Here is a 20,055-nt window from a genome sequence, read left to right on the forward strand (position 1 = left end):
TCAGGAGGCTAGACCCCCTTACCCGCTGCCCCTGGCCACCCCCTAACCCCCAGCCCCAGCACAGCATTCCCGACATCTTCATCTGGATGATGATCAACAACAAGCGTGTCGCCTATGCCCGTGTGCCCTCCAAGGACCTGCTCTTCTCCATCGTGGAGGAGGAGACCGGCAAGGACTGCGCCAAGGTCAAGACGCTCTTCCTCAAGGTGCTGGAGGGGGCAGGATGGATGGGGGCCTGGATCCTTTCAGGGGAGCAGCACCCCCACCTGGGGCTGGAGGGCCTGAGTGACAGGGTGGGGCCTTCAAGCAACAGGTGCTCAGAGAAGAGCCAAGAATGGGAAGGAGGTGGGGGAAGCGGTGGGGAAGGTGGCATGACGGCCCCCTGCCCATCCCCCTGTCTCCACTGGACCCCAGCCCAGCGGGATGGCTGTGAAGGGGCAGAGCAGCTCTGACCAGGGCCTCTGCCGGCCCCTGCCCCTTCCCCACCCCTTGGGCCCTGGCAGCCGTCAGGCTTCTGGTGACCCCATGCCCGCCCCCAGTTGCCAGGGAAGCGGGGCTTCGGCTCGGCAGGCTGGACAGTGCAGGCCAAGGTGGAGCTCTACCTGTGGCTGGGCCTCAGCAAACAGCGCAAGGAGTTCCTGTGTGGCCTGCCCTGTGGCTTTGAGGAGGTCAAGGCGGCCCAGGGCCTGGGCCTGCATGCCTTCCCACCCGTCAGCCTGGTCTACACCAGTGAGTGAGGACCCCTCACTCGAAGCCTCACCTGGGAGGGGGCCGGAGGGGCTGCCCATCCCGGAACCTCAGGCTGCCCTTCCCCACAGAGAAGCAGGTGTTCCAGCTCCGAGCCCACATGTACCAGGCCCGAAGCCTCTTTGCCGCTGACAGCAGCGGACTCTCAGACCCCTTTGCCCGCGTCTTCTTCATCAATCAGAGTCAGTGCACAGAGGTGAGGGCCTGTGGGGAGGGAGTGGCTCTGGCTTTGAGAGCACCGGGAAGCCTGTGAGCCTGTGGGGACTGGAGCCTGTGGGGCCTGTGAGCCTGTGGGGCCTGGAGCCACAGGTCAGCCAGTGCCCCGGTTTCTCAGGGGAAGCCCTGCAGATAACTGCAGACCTGGGTCACACTGGAAAGGCTACGGGCTTTAGCTGTGGTTATATTCACAAGACAGGGACGACAAGGAGGACATTGGCAGGGGGCTTGGGGCAAACCTCATATTAGCCTTGATTTTAAGATTTCTGGAAGAATCAAGACACCTGTCACTCCTGCCCCCAGGTTCTGTGGAAGCTGAGTGAGTAGGGGTGGCTCCTGTTTGTGCATCTGCCCACCCTCTGTCACTTGTCACCTGTCCCCCCATCCCATGCTGCAGGTGCTGAATGAGACCCTGTGTCCCACCTGGGACCAGATGCTGGTGTTCGACAACCTGGAGCTCTATGGCGAAGCTCATGAGCTGAGGGATGATCCGCCCATCATTGTCATTGAAATCTACGACCAGGATTCCATGGTATGGGTGGGCTCTGGTGCCAGGGACCCCAGCAGCACCACACCTGGCCTTTGTTCCCTGCACTCCACCTGCACTGAGGCTGTGCCCTCACCTCCACCACCCACCTGCAGAGCTCCTTGGTCAGGTGCTGGCTGGGAAGCTGGGAGTGGGGGCTGACATCTAGTCCCTCCAGGTGCCTCCTGCTTGCTTGCGGCAGCCTGACCCCTTCCCAGGCGAGGACATCCTCACCTCCTGTCACCTACAGACTGAGCCCTGGAGATGTGCCGACAAGTCCTGCTGTCACTAGCCTCCCCATCCCAGGGCTCCCCGACCCCTGCCCTCACCTACCACAACCAGTAACAGCCTTGCCGTCCTCCGTGGAGGTTCTGGAGTAGGAAGTAAGGGATTGGGGTGACCCCCGAGAGTTAGCGAGCCACCTTCTCACGCCCTATCTCAGCTGCTGAGGTGCCCAGATAGCCCTGGACTAGAGGTAGGAGGACCTCATGTCTAGTCCTGAGCCGGGCATCTGCCATTTACTGACTGCTTGGCCTTGAACAAGTCTTTGGTGGGCCCTGAGACTTGGTTTCCCCATCTGTAAAATGGGGTGATCACACCTGTCCCTTACAACAACTCATGGGGCTGTGGTAAGGACCAAACGAGATCACAGGTGTGGACAGCAAGCACCAAGAGGCTTCTGGGTTGTTTGTTGCGTCAGGGCAAAGCTGACTTCATGGGCCGGACCTTCGCCAAACCCCTGGTGAAGATGGCAGACGAGGCGTACTGCCCACCCCGCTTCCCGCCCCAGCTCGAGTACTACCAGATCTACCGTGGCAACGCCACAGCCGGAGACCTGCTGGCGGCCTTCGAGCTGCTGCAGGTGGGACTGCAGGGAAGAGGGGCTGAGGCATGGGGACTAGAGGCTGGGAGTTGGGGCCTAGGGCTGGGGGCTGGGGCCTGAAGGCTGGGGCCTGGGCTCTGGGGCCTGGGGCCTGGGGTCTGGGACCTGGGGGTGGGGCCTGGGGGCTGGAGGCTGGGGCCTGGGGTCTGGGGCCTGAAGGCTGGGGCCTGAGGCCTGGGGCTGGGGGCTGGGGGCTGGGGCTGAGGGCTGGGGCCTGGGGCTTGGGGCCTAGGGGGTTAGGGCCTGGGGGTGAGGGCCTGGGGGTTGGGGCCTGGAGCTGGGGCCTGGGGGCTGGGGCCTGGGGGTCTCTCTCCTTCCCATCCTGACTGAAGCTAGGGACGTGGTTCTTAGGGGGTTTCCCTGTCTCCCCAGATCTCATGGCAAACAACTCATGGGGAAAGAGACCCTGTCCCTGGGCTCCCCAGTAAGTGACCTGTGACCCCCCTTCCCCAGATTGGACCAGCAGGGAAGGCTGACCTGCCCCCCATCAATGGCCCAGTGGACGTGGACCGAGGTCCCATCATGCCTGTGCCTGTGGGCATCCGGCCCGTGCTCAGCAAGTACCGAGTGGAGGTGAGAGGGCTCTGTGTGGCCCTTCCCTTTTGGATGAGGAGTCTGAGGACCCAGGAGGGGAAGTGGCTTGTCATCCCCCTCCCACCACCATCACCAGGAGCCAGCAGCAGACCCAGGCTCCTGCCCCAGCCCAGGGCCTGCCCCCATCTGCACCAAGTCACACTCCCATGTCCCAGGACCGTGCCCAGCCCTCCTGTCTGCACCCCTGACTCTGCACCCCTTCTCTGGGCAGCTCCACACTCATCCCTGGAGGATGCCTGCCCCTCCTCTGCTCTCCTGGCCCTGCTCCCACCTTTTGAAATCCGGGGTGAACTACTGCCCATCCCACTGCCCAGTTCCTTCTCGGATGGTCCAGCGCCCTCATGGCTGGTTCCCTTGACTAAAGGGCTCTCTTCTCTGCACACCCCCAACCTCTCCCAGGTGCTGTTCTGGGGCCTACGGGACCTAAAGCGGGTGAACCTGGCCCAGGTGGACCGGCCACGGGTGGACATCGAGTGTGCAGGGAAGGGGGTGCAGTCGTCCCTGATCCACAATTATAAGAAGAACCCCAACTTCAACACCCTCGTCAAGTGGTTTGAAGTGGTGAGTGTATGCCCCGGTGGAGGACGTCCTGTGGCCAGTGTGGTTCCACTCAGCCAGCTGGCTTCCTCTGCCCCTTCTCGGAGGCTCAGGCTCCTGTCGCCAACACTCCAGGACCTCCCAGAGAACGAGCTGCTGCACCCGCCCTTGAACATCCGTGTGGTGGACTGCCGGGCCTTCGGTCGCTACACACTGGTGGGCTCCCATGCCGTCAGCTCCCTGCGACGCTTCATCTACCGGCCCCCAGACCGCTCGGCCCCCAGCTGGAACACCACGGGTATGGCCACATCCACCCTGCCACCGAGCCTGGCTCCACGCCTCCCAGGGAAGGGGTCCAGGTCTCCGTCCAGTCCAAGCCGCAGCCAGAGTTTGCTCCTTGGGGCCGAGGGGGTGGGCACGGAAGAAGGTCCACCCTGGTGGCCAAGGAAGGCTGCCCAAGGTGACGCCAGCTCTACAGCCAGAGAGGGCAGAACTGGAGACAGCCTGGGAGGGCCTGAGGGCAGAAGGCCCCTTGCGCTGGTTGGTGGAGAAGACCCAGGCTTCCCCGCCACCTCCCTCCCGCCGGCCTCCGCAGCTTCCCCTTATTTCAGGCTGTCTTCTTCCCTCCCCATGCCCATGTTTTCTCCCTCAACTGCCTATCCCCCTCTCCCTCAGAAAGTTCCAGAGTCAGCTTTAGTTCTCTGCACCTTCCTGCCCCGCCAGTCTCACTGTTCCTCTTGCTCCTTCCTCTGCCTGTCTGTCCATCTATCCATCTGTCCAGTCAGGCTTCTCCGGCGCTGCCATGTGCTGTGCAATGGGGGCTCCTCCTGTCACTCCACAGGGGAGGTTGTGGTGACTATGGAGCCAGAGGTACCCATCAAGAAACTGGAGACCATGGTGAAGCTGGATGCGGTAAGGCGGGTGGGGTCAGCCCCCTGCTGGCTGGGAACGTGCAACTTCATGTGACACATCCTGTGAACCAGACTATCTGCCCCGAGAGAAAAGGACACTAAGAGCCTCCTTTGGCATGTGACTGTCGGGGGCTGACCTTGATTGCGTGTCCAAACAGCTCCCTCCTAATACTATCCTGGAATGCACGCGCGTGCGTGTGGTGTGTAAATGTGCATGTGTGTGCGCGCGTGTGTGGTGTGCATATGTGCATGTGTGTGCACGCACACATGTGATGTATGTGCATATGTGCGTGCATGCATATGTGTGGTGTGCATATGTGCATTGTGCATTGTGCATGTGGTGTATGTGCATATGCGTGCATGTGCGTGCATGTGTGTGTGTGTGCATGTAGGGTATGTGCATATGCACGTGCGTGCGTGTGGTGTGCATATGTGCATACATGTGTGTGGTATATGTGCATATGCATGTGCGTGCATGCATGTGTGAGCATGTGCATGTATGTGTGCATACGTATGGTGTGCATATGTGCATGTGTGCATGCGGTGTATGTGCATATGTGCATGCATGTGGTGTGTAAATGCATGTGTGCATGTGTGCTGTGTATGTGCATATATGTGTGCATGTGTGTGTGGTGTGCATATGTGCATGTGTGCAGTGTGCATGCATGCGAGTGGTATGTAAATGTGCATGTGTGCATGCGTGAGTGTGGTATATGTGCATATATGTGTGCATGTGTGCTTGTGGTGTGCATATGTGCATGTGTGCATGTGGTATGTAAATGTGCATGTGTGCGTGCGTGCATGTGGTGTATGTGCATATATGTGTGCATGCATGCTTGTGGTGTGCATATGTGCACGTGCGTGCATACATGTGGGTGTGTGCATGTGCACTGGCATGTGGTATGTGTGTATGAGAGACAGAGTGAGCCATCACACTTTATTATAATCACCTGCTATAATTTTTACTCCAACAAATGACACCATAGGTAATGATTCCTTATGAGATCATCAATGTCCTTTCCAAAGAGTCCCTGGTTTTCCATCCCAGTCATTCACAAATGACACTTCCCTGGCCTGGGTCAGAGGAGGATTTCCAGGTGGAAGCTCCTTATTCCTCCTGGCTTTGGGACTAGGACCATTCATCTGCCAGAGAGAGAACTGCCACCTGGGGGTTGGGTGTGGAAGTGGCCTACAAGCTGCAGACCCTACAGGGAAGGGCAGAACGTGGGCCAGCCTGGAACACAACCCCCTGTTCCTTTGGCCACCCAAAGAAACATCCTCACTCAGACCCTTTGCAGACTCACCAGTCAGAGTGCTCTTATTAATGCAAAGTTAGCCTTGCGGGCACAGGGGCTGCCAGCATACAGTAATTTCCATCTCAGCTCCTCCACGCACCCTGTGCTGGGCTGCTGCCTGCCACTCCAGGCCCCAGTGGCTGATTCTGCCCCTGTCTCCTTGGTTCCTCTGCAGACTTCTGAAGCTGTTGTCAAGGTGGATGTGGTGAGTGTGGGGGCCATGCAGGGGCTCTGGGGTGAGAGGGTCCTTTATTGGCAACAATGTGAGGCCAAAGGGTCCAGCATCAGGGACAGAGCCAGCCCCAGCCCGTGCATGCTCGGGCCAGCACATCTCTCCCAAGATGCAGTAGAAAACAGCTGGGTGGGTGCAGGACTCAGTGCCAGTCCTGCTCGGGCGAGTGGATCACATTGGCAGGTCACAACCCTCTGTGGCCCGTGGCACCTTCTCCATAAAATAAGGCCCTGCCCCTTGGACATGGGTGGCCCCACAGAGCCTCATGGAGCCCAAGGCTTCCTGCTGGCAGATGGCGGAATGGGTGGAGGCTCTCGGGATTATTCAGGCAGGAGGAGTCCATGTAGGACTCTGGACCTGGCCAACCTACAGGCTGAGGAGGAGAAGGAGAAGAAGAAGAAGAAGAAGAAGGGCACTGCAGAGGAGCCGGAGGAGGAGGAGCCAGATGAGAGCATGCTGGACTGGTGGTCCAAGTACTTTGCCTCCATTGACACCATGAAGGAGGTGAGACCTCGGGTAGGGTGAGGGGAGGCAACCCCCTCCACACGCAGACCCTCCTGTCCAGCTTCTTTCCCGTGGCCCCCAAGAGCTGGATCCCACCTCCATTCATGTGAGTTTGGGATGGCCTTGTCTCACATCCTTGAGATCCTAGCTCAGAACTCACCTTCCAAGATGATGGTCCCATCTACCTTCCCTGGCTTGGTTTTCTTTCGCCCTCATTGACTCATTCCACAAATGCCTCTTAGGTATACGCGATGAGCCAGGCTCCATACTAGGTGGTATGGGAGCCAAAAGATGCCATACCTGCCCTGATGGGCCCCCGGTTTACTGGGCAAAATGGACATGTAAACAGAGACTTAGAGAGGACTATGTGATAACAAAGGCAAATCATGGCTTGGGGGAATCAGGGAAGGCGTCCCGGAGGAGGTGACCTTTGTGAAAAAGGAGAAACATGTTCTCAGAGGCCATAAGGGAACAACCGCTTGTCAGTAGTCCTTACGACTCTTCTTCATACTGTTTTATTTTACACATCTTGGTCATTGGCACGTGAATGATTCTTCCCCTATTACACATATGTGGGTCCATCTGTTTGGCCAGATTGCAAGTTCCAGAAAGTGCATTTCTCTGCTTTCTTGTTTGTGTCCTCTCCATGCTGCCTACCTAGCTCAGGGTGCTCTGACTGGCCACCTGACCAGGAGGGACACATGCCTGCAGTTGTCTTTCCTCAGTGGGGCCAGAACTGATCCAGCCACATCCTCTCCCAGGCCCTTTCTGTGACCCAAGCTAGGTGTGATATTTATTAGAGCACACATTAAGCTGCTGTAGCAAGTTAGAGTGACGTGAACAAGACAGCAGTTTCTTTCTCACATAACATCTCAGAGAGTGGGGGTTAGGCTGGTATGGTGGCTCAGTGGTGTCAAGGACTAAGATCCTGACCTCTTGTTTCTCACATCTGTAGGATTGGAGGTGACTCAACATCATGTTCTAATTCAAGTGCACAGGAAGGGTTAAAGAGGAGAGGAAGCATATGCTTTTCTTTTTCAGGGCCCAATCCAGAAGTTGCACATATCACTTCCACTCACATTGACCAGAATCTAGTCCCTTAGCTACACTTATCTGCAAAGGAGACTGGGAAATGTCATCTTTAGCAAGGTGGCTGTGTGCTCAGAAAAACTTGTAAAAATAGGAGAACAGATCATTGAGGACAACTGGTAGTCTCATCTCCCACCAAGTCGGCCAGGCTGGAGCTGCAAGAGGCTGCCTATTGTCGTCTCTACTCCTGCAATTTTCACAGACTGCCACCAGGTGGCGGTGGCGACTTAGTTGAAACCTGGTTTCTAGTTTCTAGTAAGATTTATTCTCGTTTCCAGTAAGATGGGGTGTGCTGAGTGAAAGAAAATATAGTACATTTTCTTACTGTTATACTTTTCTACATTAAAACAATTTATTAATATCACTAAAAGCAACATTAAAATGCACTGTATTTTTTTAAGTAGAAAATCTAAATATTTATTGCAAGGTGTTCTTTTTTTTTTCAATTATACTTTAAGTTCTAGGGTACATGTGCACAACGTGCAGGTTTGTTACATATGTATGCATGTGCCATGTTGGTGTGCTGCACCCATTAACTCGTCATTTACAGTGGGTATTGCTCCTAATGCTATCCCTCCCTGCTCCCCCAACACCACCACAGGCCCTGGTGTGTGATGTTCCCCTCCCTGTGTCCAAGTGTTCTCATTGTTCAATTCCCTCCCATGAGTGAGAACATGTGGTGTTTGGTTTTCTGTCCTTGTGAGAGTTTGCTCAGAATGATAGTTTCTGGCTTCATCCATGTCCCTGCAAAGGACATGAACTCATCCTTTTTTATGCCTGCATAGTATTCCATGGTGTATATGTGCCACAGATGCATAAATCCCTAAGTACCACTAGTCACACTGTACACATTATAAACTTTTTTAAACCCACTTAAGCTGAGCACATGGTGGATTTGAAATGCAGTAGGGAAGATTTTCTACTTCTGGTGCATTAAGACTGGTCTGGGCCCACATTTTGGGGTCAACAGACTCCTCCCCAGGAAACCCACCTTCTGTCCTTTTCATCTCATCTTTTGGCAGAAACTTCGACAACAAGAGCCCTCTGGAATTGACTTGGAGGAGGAGGAAGTGGACAATACCGAGGGTGAGCCCTGGAACCTGGAACTCTGCCTCCTTCTCCCCGCCCCTGGGTGGTCAGCTCTCCTGCCCACCTCATCACCTGCTTCTCTTTCCCCTCCTGCCAGCCCTCCCAGCCTTAATAGCCAGGGAAGCAGCATCAGTAGTCCGTGGGCACTGAGCAGGCTAAGGCCCTTGTCTAGGGAGGCTTTTACTCTGACCAGTTCAGCACCCACAGTGATGGGCAGACATTTAGAGCCACGGAACATCAGAGCTGGAAGGGACCTCAGAGCTCATTCCATCCAGCATTTTCCAGACTCTTTCCCATGAAGAAAATTGATGGATGTTCTAGAAGGAACAAATTAGTTTTGGTCAAATTAGTTTAGGAAAAGCTGATTGAAACAGCTTCTTTTGGTGCAGGACTTTTCAGAGCCTTTACTGTGCACATATTATTATACATCTCTAAAAGGAAGACACAGTGTAAAATATTTCCCCAGCTTATTGGATCACAGCACCCTTTCTTCTAAAGCATGCCAGCAGCACCTGCACCTGGTGCTCCACTGAATGAGGTTTGGGAAATGCTAATACAGAGTGTTATTATTATGGACAAGAAGAGGGAAGCTGGTGAGGAAAGTGAGTGGGCAAGGAGCTGCGCAGCAACAGGCCTCCACTCCCAAACCCATGCTCTTTCCTACCCCTATCTTCCAAAGGGCATGATGACGGTCTTCAGACACCTTCCCGGGCATAAACTCACTGGGGCCCCCAGCACCTCCATGAGGCGGGCGTGCTAGGGAGTATTACCTGCATTTGACAGCACACGGACATCCGAGAGTTAAGTTAGTAAAGCAAATTAGCGACAGAGCTGGGTCTCGAATCCAGGCCTTCCTGCTCTGCTCATTTCTGCTCCACCTCCTTTTCTGCTTCTGGCCAGGCCTGAAGGGGTCAGTGAAGGGCAAGGAGAAGGCAAGGGCTGCCAAAGAGGAGAAGAAGAAGAAAACCCAGAGCTCTGGCTCTGGCCAGGGGTCCGAGGCCCCCGAGAAGAAGAAACCCAAGATTGATGAGCTTAAGGTGAGAGCCTAGGAGCAGACCCTTCGAGGGTGTGCGGGGATGGGGAGAGGGGGGCGGTGATCCTGCAGGTGGGGCAGGACAAAAGCCAGAGACCAGGCAGCCGCCCCCTAACGGCCTGGTCTGGCTCAGGTGTACCCCAAAGAGCTGGAGTCCGAGTTTGATAACTTTGAGGACTGGCTGCACACTTTCAACCTGCTTCGGGGCAAGACCGGGGATGACGAGGATGGCTCCACCGAGGAGGAGCGCATTGTGGGACGCTTCAAGGTCAGGCCAGGAGCACGGGCCCAGCCTGAGCACCCCCCCAGCCCTCGCCCCACCACAGGTTCTCCCACTCACCTCCCACCACTGCCCTGGCCACTCCCTGCAGAAGCCCTGGATTTTCCCATGACTCAGCAGTTAAAGGGTGAAGGCCCTGCCACATCAGGGTCCAACCCCTCCCAGTGCTGTTAGCTATTTTGAATGCCACCCCTGCCAGGCAAACCTACACCCTGACCCACATTTGTCTTGCCCAGGGCTCCCTCTGCGTGTACAAAGTGCCACTCCCAGAGGACGTGTCCCGGGAAGCCGGCTATGACTCCACCTACGGCATGTTCCAGGGCATCCCAAGCAATGACCCCATCAACGTGCTGGTCCGAGTCTATGTGGTCCGGGTGAGACTCCCATCGCTTCCCCTCCTTGCAAGTCTCCTCATCCTCCCATCCGGGAGAGACCAAAGAAGCTGCATACTGGCCGGGTGCAGTGACTCACGCCTGTAATCCCAGCACTTTGGGAGGCCAAGGCAGGAGGATCACCTGAGGTCAGGAGTTCGAGACCAGCCTGGCCAACATGGTGAAACCCCGTCTCTACTAAAAATACAAAAATTAGCCAGGCACAGTGCCACACACCTGTAATCCCAGCTACTGAGGAGGCTGAGGCAGGAAAATCGCTTGAACCTGGGAGGTGGAGCTTGCAGTGAGCTGAGATCACATCATTGCACTCCAGCCTGGGAGACAGAGCGAGACTCTGTCTCAAAGAAAAAAAAAAAGAAGCTGCATACTGACAGCCCCATACTGGGAGGCACCAGGGAGATCATTTGGTCTAGTCTTTATCTTTTCTAGAGGAAGAAGTCAAGGCCCAGAGAGGGATAGCCACTTGCCTAGGGTCACACAGCAAGCCTCCTGAGGAGTCCAGTGCTCCTGCCCCTGCCCTTCACTGTCATAGGACCCTCAGGCAGACTGGCAGGGGCACTGAAGATGAGCAGGGCATGGGAACCTGCTCAGGCAGCCCTCCTCCCCATCCCAGGCCACGGACCTGCACCCTGCCGACATCAACGGCAAAGCTGACCCCTACATTGCCATCCGGCTAGGCAAGACTGACATCCGCGACAAGGAGAACTACATCTCCAAGCAGCTCAACCCTGTCTTTGGGAAGTAAGGCTTCTTGGTGCCCTCCCCTGCCACACCCCAACTTCTCCAACCCAGACCACCTCCCACCCTAGCCAATCCTTAAACCCTTCTAACTCCACCCCACCAGGTCCTTTGACATCGAGGCTTCCTTCCCCATGGAATCCATGCTGACGGTGGCTGTGTATGACTGGGACCTGGTGGGCACTGATGACCTCATTGGGGAAACCAAGATCGACCTGGAGAACCGCTTCTACAGCAAGCACCGCGCCACCTGCGGCATCGCCCAGACCTACTCCACGTATGTGGGGCATGGGGCAGAGGGCAGGGGCAGTGTGCCTGCTTTGCCTCCACTCTAAAATGAGATTAAGATCGTGGTGATTTGAGAGGTTAGACATATTGTGGTTTCTGTCCCAGGCCAGGCCTCTGCCCCTACAGTCCCTGGGCACAGGCTTCAGGCAGGGGACAGGACTGCAGATCCCAAAACAAGGAGAGGGCCAGTGGATTCCAGGACAGAGGAGGCAGGACGAGCAGAGACAAGTGGGCTAGGGAAGATGGGGGCCAGCAGAGGAGGACAGGAAGAGTCCCCTGGGGATCTGGGCCAGCTCTGCCACTTATAGGCTGTGTGACCCTGGCCAAGTCCCTTCACCTCTCTGGTTTCCAGTTTCCTCATGGGAGTCTCTGAGGTTCCAGAGGAGTGGGCACAGTGAGGGGATGCAGTGAGGCTAGGCTGGGGACACTGATATGTGGTCCAAGGCCCAGGGCAGGAGGGTTCAGCCTCCAGCAGCCCTAGTGTCTCAGGTGAGCCTGGGGCCCAGGGCAGGAGGAATCAGGCTCACTTGCTGATGAGGGCAACAGCCAACTTTAGAGAACTGGCCACAACCAGCTGTCATCCAGGATGACTTAGTCCCACCCAGCCCCTCCAAGCCTGTGTGTCTCCTCCTGCAGACACGGCTACAATATCTGGCGGGACCCCATGAAGCCCAGCCAGATCCTGACCCGCCTCTGCAAAGACAGCAAAGTGGATGGCCCTCACTTTGGGCCCCCTGGGAGAGTGAAGGTGGCCAACCGCGTCTTCACTGGGCCCTCTGAGATTGAGGACGAGAACGGTAATGGGGCACTGGATGCAGCCACCTGCCCCCTCTCCAGGGGGTTTCAGAGGCCAGGAGGGGCCCACACTTCCCTGGGGAACCTCACAGCCTAGCCTGGGGTGTCCTCAGCCTAAGCCTGGTCTTAGTGACCCTCTGCTCATCACCCCAGAGCCCCGGTCCTGTCTGCCCATCCTCTGTGCTTCCACCCCTCCCACAGGGCAGCCCCACCTGCTTTCTCTCTGCCCAAATCCCAGTGAGGTAGAGAGGCTATCTGCATCCCATTCTGCAGATAAACAAACCAAGATCCTAGCTCTAGTGACTTGCCCAAGGTCATGTGGCTCTTTAGAGGCAGAGCGAGGGCATCGGCCCAGGTCCATCTGGCTCTAATCCTTAAACTCTCCTTACTTCTCTGTCCATGAGGCACTTCCCAGAGAAGCAGAGAATCGGAAGATGTCCGTGCTGGTATCTGATTACTTTCAGGTGCTGGGACAGGAAGTGGACTCTCCCCTCCCTGACCCTTCTCTCAGCCCAGCAGGGCTCTCCAGTCAACTTCCCCAAGCAGAGGACCAAGGGCACAGACCTCTCTTGGCCCTGTGGTGCAGCTGAGACCCTGGGCAAGCCACTTCTCCTTCTGTGCCTCAGTTTCCCCAACAGTGAAAAGGAGGTGGGGTAGACAGGTGATGGCGTAGGGGCTTCTTTGTGCTCCTAAGTCCCTAGTCCCAGCAAAGGTCTCCTGGTTCTGCCGAGCCATGTGTGCAGCTGAGCCGCTGGCACCCACAGGTCAGAGGAAGCCCACGGACGAGCACGTGGCGCTGTTGGCCCTGAGGCACTGGGAGGACATCCCCCGCACAGGCTGCCGCCTGGTGCCAGAGCATGTGGAGACGAGGCCGCTGCTCAACCCCGACAAGCCGGGCATCGAGCAGGTGACACTTGCATGGCCAAGACTGGGGTTCTTGGGTATTGGGGACCAGGGATTCCCAACTTGAGTCAGTAAAGGTAGAAGCCAGGCCTTACGCTGTCTGCTGCATTCCAGAAAGCCTGGCAGGCACCTCCCCACCAAAGCCCCTCAGGGTAAATCGAATGGCAAGGGTCTCTGCTTTGAGTGAGAATTACATCAGCTCAGGCAGAGACCTGGGTTGTCTCCCTCAGAAGCTGTGATTGGCTATTGGTGACATCATAGGAATTCCTGGCATCCAAAGATGGAAATTGATGAACTGGGTCCTTGACAGAACAAAGGTTAGGAGGGAGAGGAGAGCTGATCTTCCTGGGCAGAGGGAGAAAGCCCTGGGAGATCTGCCACAACCCTCTTCCTCAGGGCCGCCTGGAGCTGTGGGTGGACATGTTCCCCATGGACATGCCAGCCCCTGGGACACCTCTGGACATCTCACCTCGGAAGCCCAAGAAGTGAGCGGCCTGGGGCCCAGAGCTACTCCCTCCCGGCCCACCCCACCTACTTCCCACCACGGCCCAACCCTTCCTGTGGGAGGCTCAGGTCCAGATGGCCTTGGCCAGTTGGCATCCCTGGGGCCTGGGTGTGGCCACTGGGCCTTATAGGGGAGAAACCGACCAACCAATCGATAGAGTTTAGGGCCTGCCCTGGAGAGTCCCCATGTGCTAAGGCAGGACAACGCCTTCCACCCTGCATCAGTGAGCGAGACGAGCCCCACACAGCACACTCTGGTGCATCATATCTACACGGTCGACACACCCATACGCATGCATCTCATGCACACACACACACACACACACACACAGCATAGCACTCCCACGGACACCCACACACATGCCCACACTGACGCACTCCTTCACAACACACAGAACCCCTGGCAGCCGGCCCTGTGTCGTCCTCACATCCAGGCTAGTGTGATGTTCTGCCAAGTTTTCTTTGAAGTGCCTGCCAGTGATGTATCCGGGAGTGAGTGCCTGGAAGAGGCAGGAGGTGGTAGAGTGAAAAGAACCCAGGTTTCCCATCCGTAAAGCGGCAAGTTCGAGTCCAGCTGCCAGACAGTGACTGGATTCAGGGCCGGCTTCAGGGATGGAGGAAGCCACACAGGGTCCCACTCTTGTTTCCATGCTCCTATGTTGCCATCTTGAAATTCTTTATGACAAGTGGCCCTGCCTTTCCATTTGGCGCTGGCCCCGGCAAATCATGCAACCAATTCTGCCAGGAACGTCTTGGAAACCTGAGGCTGTGAGTCAGCTGTTCCAGGGCCTGTCATTAGGGGGCACCCAACCCACTGGGCCACTCTGGGCTTGCAGCCCTGTCTGCAATCCCAGGAGAGCCACGCTCAGATCAATTTTTAGTGAATGACTCAGCCTCACTCTCAATGATTGAAATGAACTACATCATTCATAATTACAATTAAACCTTGAGGGGAAAATCCTTTTTGGGGACAGGGACATACAGCTTCCATGGGCTTCCATTGCTGGCTACTGGGCTTAAATGCAGACTTCTCTTGGAACTAGCATCTGAGACAGAGGGTGGCTTCCTCCCCTCACCCCACCCCCACCGCCCACAGCCATGTGCCTGGTGGGCCCTCTCACTCATGCTTCTGCTCCCCCAACCCCAAACCACTCCTCCAGCCCCAGCCTGGCCCAGGCCTCGTGCTGACCCCAAATCCCCAGGGCTTCTCTCCGCCTGCCCCATCCCAGCCCTGGCACCCTGGCATAACCCCCACCTGGGGCTGCTAACCAGCCTTCTCTCCCTGGGCCCAGGTACGAGCTGCGGGTCATCATCTGGAACACGGATGAGGTGGTCTTGGAGGACGACGACTTCTTCACAGGGGAGAAGTCCAGTGACATCTTCGTGAGGGGGTGGGTGAGGAGTCCCTGCATGGGAGGGACTGAGCTGGGTGGGCCTTGCTTCCCTCGGGGGCAGGAGAGGAGGCAGAGGGAAGGTGGCTGTGGGTGGGAGAGGCCCCACCGGCCTGGCTGCGGGTCTGGAGATGTGGCACCCACAGGTGGCTGAAGGGCCAGCAGGAGGACAAGCAGGACACAGACGTCCACTACCACTCCCTCACTGGCGAGGGCAACTTCAACTGGCGCTACCTGTTCCCCTTCGACTACCTGGCGGCGGAGGAGAAGATCGTCATCTCCAAGAAGGAGTCCATGTTCTCCTGGGACGAGACCGAGTACAAGATCCCCGCGCGGCTCACCCTGCAGATCTGGGATGCGGACCACTTCTCCGCTGACGACTTCCTGGGTGCAGAGCAGGGCAGGGATGGGGATTCAGGATCCAGAACTGAGAAGAGGCAGGGGCCGGGGAGGCAGGGACAGGGAGAACCCCGCCTTGGGGGGCCAAGGGGTCATTGCTTCCGTCCGTCAGAGCCAGGGGTGTCCGATGGGGTTCCGCCCCCAAGGACCCACCTAACCGTCCCTAGGCAGATGTTCTCAGTGTCATAACTAGGCTGACAACAAGCTTTGGACACACCAAGGAGGGGGCAGTCAGTGATGATGGGAGAGGGGAGAGGCTCCCTAAGGGAGTCGGGAAACCTCCCTGGGCCTCAGCTTGCTTCTCTGTAAAGCGGGGATTCCCCCTAAAACTCTACTCTGCATCTGCAAAAGCTTGTGGGATTAGCAGGACTTTGACAGAATGGATGCACGGCAGGGAGTGGCAGGGGAGACCCAGGAGAGATCCTCTGGGGTGAAAGAAGGACCTGAGTAAAGCATGGGGGCTGGGGCTGCCCAGCAAGCCCACGAGGACGCCTGCCTTGAGGCCAGTTGCTGGGAGTGAGGCAAGAGGATGAGATGTGGGCTCGGGGAGGTCTGCACTCAGCAAACAAGGGGTCGAGGAGCCCAGACCCCCACCCTCACCCCGCCCCACCCCAGCCCTGTTCACTCAGAGCTGACACTGAGGTCGCCACAGGGGCCATTGAGCTGGACCTGAACCGGTTCCCACGGGGTGCAAAGACAGCCAAGCAATGCTCCATGGAGATGGCCACCGGGGAGGTGGACGTGCCCCTCGTGTCCATCTTCAAGCAAAAGCGCGTCAAAGGCTGGTGGCCCCTCCTGGCCCGCAATGAGAACGATGAGTTTGAGCTCACGGTGCGCACCCCTTCCTGCTCGGGCAGTAGGCAGGGCTGGGCCTGGCTGGGGTGCCAAGGGCCCAGCACGCAGCCTGGACGCTGGGACCTGTCTGTCCTCTGCAGGGCAAGGTGGAGGCTGAGCTGCATTTACTGACAGCGGAGGAGGCAGAGAAGAACCCAGTGGGCCTGGCCCGCAATGAACCTGACCCCCTAGAGAAACCCAAGTGAGTGCCCTGCCAGCCCAGCCCCTCCCCATGCTGGTTCTTGGAGGCACTGGAACAGGAAGGAGACGCTCCCCAGACACCCTATCTCTTCCTGGGCCACAGCCTCATTACAGGGGAGCCTCCTCCCTGCCCTCTGCAGACCGTGAATCCCACAACGTCCGTTTGAACCAGACGATGGGCTAGGAATACTGGAGAGCAGGACCTTCCCTGGGAAAGGCCCCATTTAGCAGAGAGAAACTATGCTCTTCCCTTCCTAGCTTTTGCAGAAGAGCCAGCTCCAGTGGTGGCCTCTGGGGCCTCGGCCAGCCTTGATGGCCAGAGGGGTGCCTAGAACTGCACACACAGCCCAGGACAGCTTCCCTCTTGGTCTGGGCCCCTCGCCACACCCAATCCCTTCTCCCTGTCCTTCCTCTGCGCTCTCTACCCTTCATGCTCCAGCCGGCCCGACACGAGCTTCATCTGGTTCCTGAACCCTCTCAAGTCGGCTCGCTACTTCTTGTGGCACACGTATCGCTGGCTCCTCCTCAAACTGCTGCTGCTCCTGCTGCTGCTCCTCCTCCTCGCCCTGTTCCTCTACTCTGTGCCTGGCTACCTGGTCAAGAAGATCCTCGGGGCCTGAGCCCAGCGGCCTCCTGGGTCTGATATTTCTTACTTCTTCCTCTGGACCAAGGGCTAGGCAGGCGTGTGCACACACACACACACATATACATGCACACATCCACAAACACAAATATGCATACATGTGCACACGAACACACACAAGCATGTATGCACACATGTGCCATGCACAAGTGCATACACACGCACTCAAGCACACACAGGCAAACACTGAAGCCCACACAAACATGCACAGCAACTTTCAAGCTTTCGTGACAGAATAGACTCTCAGAACTAGAAATGACTATTTTATACTTTTCCATATTAAGCCAAAGAGGTGAAGTAGCTTGCTCAAGGTTACCCAGCCAATTAGGGTAGAGCCGGGACTCAAGCCAAGGTTTCCAAATTTCCAATCCTGTGTTCTTTGCACACCACCTCTGCTCCCGGCCATGTTTCTCCCAGACTCTAACCCAATTTTTTTTTTTTTTTGGAGACAGAGTCTTGCTCTGTCGCCCAGGCTAGAGTGCAGTGGCACAATCTCGGCTCACTGCCAGCTCCGCCTCCCGGGTTCGCGCCATTCTCCTGCCTCAGCCTCCCGAGTCGCTGGGGCTACAGGCACCCACCACCATGCCCGGATAATTTTTTGTATTTTTAGTAGAGACGGGGTTTCACCGTGTTAGCCAGGATGGTCTCGATCTCCTGACCTCGTGATCCGCCCACCTCGGCCTCCCAAAGTGCTGGGATTACAGGCGTGAGCCACCGCGCCCAGCCGACTCTAACCCAACTTCATTGGCAGAAAGAAGCTGAGCTATGGACAGGGAAAAGGGAAGGGTGTGGCCAGGGTTAGCCAACAGGTCTGGAGATGGCTCTCACCAGTGTGTGACCTCCCAGTCCAGGGCTGTTGTTTTCTGCCCTTCAGGATAATAGTTCCATTCAACTCAAACATTTCATAGCCACCATGGCCTGAACACCCAACTGCAGGTGCTCAGAGCTCCCCAGGCACTGGCTCACTGTGCCATTGCGCCAAAACCAGGAGGTAGGTACTGCTTGTAACCCCATTTTATACATGAAGAAACCGAGGTTGATAGAGGTGCCTAACTTGCCTGTGAAAACCATTCAAAACCAGGTGCCCTGCACCCAAGCCCCGGCTCTGTGTCCCCACCAATACTGAGCTCAGCTCTGGGGCTGCACGCCATGTCCTCTGGGAGGCAGTAGTTTGAAAATGCATATTCAGTACTTTCACTTGTATCTTGACATTTTACAAAACCTATTGTTTTTATAACACAAATGACAGATAGTGAGGCTGGCCAGGTACTTCTCAGCTGGGAGGCTCTACAGAAGGTGGAGTGGGTCTGCATCCTGAGAGTGGGCAGGTCGGTGAGGGCGGCTTGCGCCCCACAGGGTCTGCTCAGACCCTCAGCAGGGCCTGGTGAGAACAGCCATTTATGTCCATCAGAAAGGAAGAAGTTGTGAAGCACCGGTCTCACCAAGGACATGGGGCAGCACATAGAACGAGCTAACCGCAGGAGCTTCCTAACGATGAGAACTGCCTGCAGGGCCAAGGCTGCCCCACGCTGCAAGTAGCTCCCATCTAGGCCTTAGGAGGAGATTCGGGCCCCAAAGATCCTGCAGGGAGGATAGAGTTTTGTAAGCAGCAAGTCGGGTACTTAGAAATGAGTTCAAACCCTGGCTCTAGCATTCACTGCTTTTGGGGCTGGGGCCATGACAGGGCTTTTGGGGGTCCAGAAGGACAGAGGATGGGGTGCGCTGGGAGGCAGCTCCTGCCCACTGGCTGACCGGCTCCTCTCTTCCACTTCCCAGCCGGCCCGACACGGCCTTCGTCTGGTTCCTCAACCCTCTCAAGTCCATCCAGTACCTCATCTGCACCCGGTACAAGTGGCTCATCATCAAGATCGTGCTGGCGCTGTTGGGGCTGCTCATGTTGGGGCTCTTCCTCTACAGCCTCCCTGGCTACATGGTCAAAAAGCTCCTTGGGGCATGAAGGCCGCCAGCTCCCGCCAGCCGCTCCCCAGCCCTGCCGCATTTCCTTTCGGTGGCTTGGACTCTTTCCCATCTCCCCTGGGGAGCCTGAGGAGCCCAGTGTCCACTCTTCATGCCTTGGGCCGAGCCTGCCTCCTGCTTGCGGGGCCGCCTGTCCTCACTGCCCCAGGCTGCGGCTTGCCCAGTCCTGCCCCTCTGACCCCTGCCTGTGGGCTGGGGAGCCTTGGATGGGGTGGGGACCTGGAATGGGTCTCTCTTGCCCCACCTGGCTGAGGCGCCACCCTTCTTCAGGCCCAGGCTCCAGAGGAAGCCTCTTGAAACCCTCCCCAGGTCTTCCAATTACAGGATTGAAGGTTTAGTGAAATTAACCAAGGACCATGGGTCAGTGCCCAGGGCTTTAAAAAGAATGAACGAGCAAAACGTATCCCTGCCGTGATCCCTGCAGATAGCACCGGTTTTTGATCCGCAGCAGGGGCCAGACCCTGCCCACAAGTCCAGGGGCGGCTGCTTCTGCCACTGCTGGGCTCCGCTTGGCTCCTCTCACTTCCCAGGGGATCGCCTGCCCTGTCTGTGAGTTTCCTTGGCTTCCCAGAGCTCCCTCTGCCCCAGCCAGCGCCTCCAGGCCCAGCTGAGGAGCTGTGAGAAGCAGCAGAGGGGACTCCCCATCCCAGGCACACCCTGTCCTCCCACCCCTGCCCCCCTTGGCCTTCCAGCCCTTTCAGCTGCAGCTGGGAGCTGGCCCATCAAGTGCTGCCCCTGCCTGTGTCTGGGTTTCTGTTGGCTGTTTTTCTTTTCTTGAGTGGTGATTTTTCTCTAAATAAAAGAAGTCAAGCACTGAGCTGACAGGTCTGCACTGGTCAAGCTGAGAGGAGGAGCCGCAGGTGCGGGGCAGGGGCAGCAGTTCTCTAGGCTGGTGGATTCAGTACCAGCAGGGCTCCCATGGCCTTTCCCCTTCAAGTGGCCTCTGGTGGCCCAGGGTTCAAGGCAGGCCTCAGGCACAGGGCTGCCCACCCAGGCTGCCCACAGGAGGAGTCTTACACCATAGCCCAAAGGGCACACCAGCCTGGGCCCAGGA

At 57.0% G+C, this 20,055-nt stretch overlaps 1 protein-coding gene across 1 annotated transcript in view; it reads left to right on the forward strand.

Moving 5' to 3' along the window:
• OTOF (otoferlin) overlaps positions 1-19,817 on the forward strand; it is a 101,314-nt gene extending 81,497 nt beyond the window's left edge. Inside the window, exons 22-46 of the mRNA XM_024242384.2 lie at positions 54-206; positions 540-729; positions 819-943; positions 1,361-1,495; positions 2,190-2,351; positions 2,826-2,945; positions 3,366-3,527; positions 3,639-3,801; positions 4,285-4,415; positions 5,885-5,914; positions 6,314-6,445; positions 8,557-8,620; positions 9,524-9,660; positions 9,790-9,924; positions 10,173-10,310; positions 10,942-11,069; positions 11,173-11,343; positions 11,991-12,151; positions 12,914-13,056; positions 13,449-13,537; positions 14,849-14,947; positions 15,094-15,335; positions 15,999-16,177; positions 16,282-16,382; positions 18,801-19,817. Coding sequence (XP_024098152.2) covers positions 54-206; positions 540-729; positions 819-943; positions 1,361-1,495; positions 2,190-2,351; positions 2,826-2,945; positions 3,366-3,527; positions 3,639-3,801; positions 4,285-4,415; positions 5,885-5,914; positions 6,314-6,445; positions 8,557-8,620; positions 9,524-9,660; positions 9,790-9,924; positions 10,173-10,310; positions 10,942-11,069; positions 11,173-11,343; positions 11,991-12,151; positions 12,914-13,056; positions 13,449-13,537; positions 14,849-14,947; positions 15,094-15,335; positions 15,999-16,177; positions 16,282-16,382; positions 18,801-18,981 — 3,471 coding nt within the window. The 3' untranslated portion in view covers positions 18,982-19,817. The remainder of the gene's footprint in view (positions 1-53; positions 207-539; positions 730-818; positions 944-1,360; positions 1,496-2,189; positions 2,352-2,825; positions 2,946-3,365; positions 3,528-3,638; positions 3,802-4,284; positions 4,416-5,884; positions 5,915-6,313; positions 6,446-8,556; positions 8,621-9,523; positions 9,661-9,789; positions 9,925-10,172; positions 10,311-10,941; positions 11,070-11,172; positions 11,344-11,990; positions 12,152-12,913; positions 13,057-13,448; positions 13,538-14,848; positions 14,948-15,093; positions 15,336-15,998; positions 16,178-16,281; positions 16,383-18,800) is intronic.
• Positions 19,818-20,055: the final 238 nt, after the last annotated feature.

Source organism: Pongo abelii, chromosome 12 (genome assembly GCF_028885655.2).
Source record: "Pongo abelii isolate AG06213 chromosome 12, NHGRI_mPonAbe1-v2.0_pri, whole genome shotgun sequence".
Lineage (NCBI taxonomy): Eukaryota > Metazoa > Chordata > Mammalia > Primates > Hominidae > Pongo > Pongo abelii.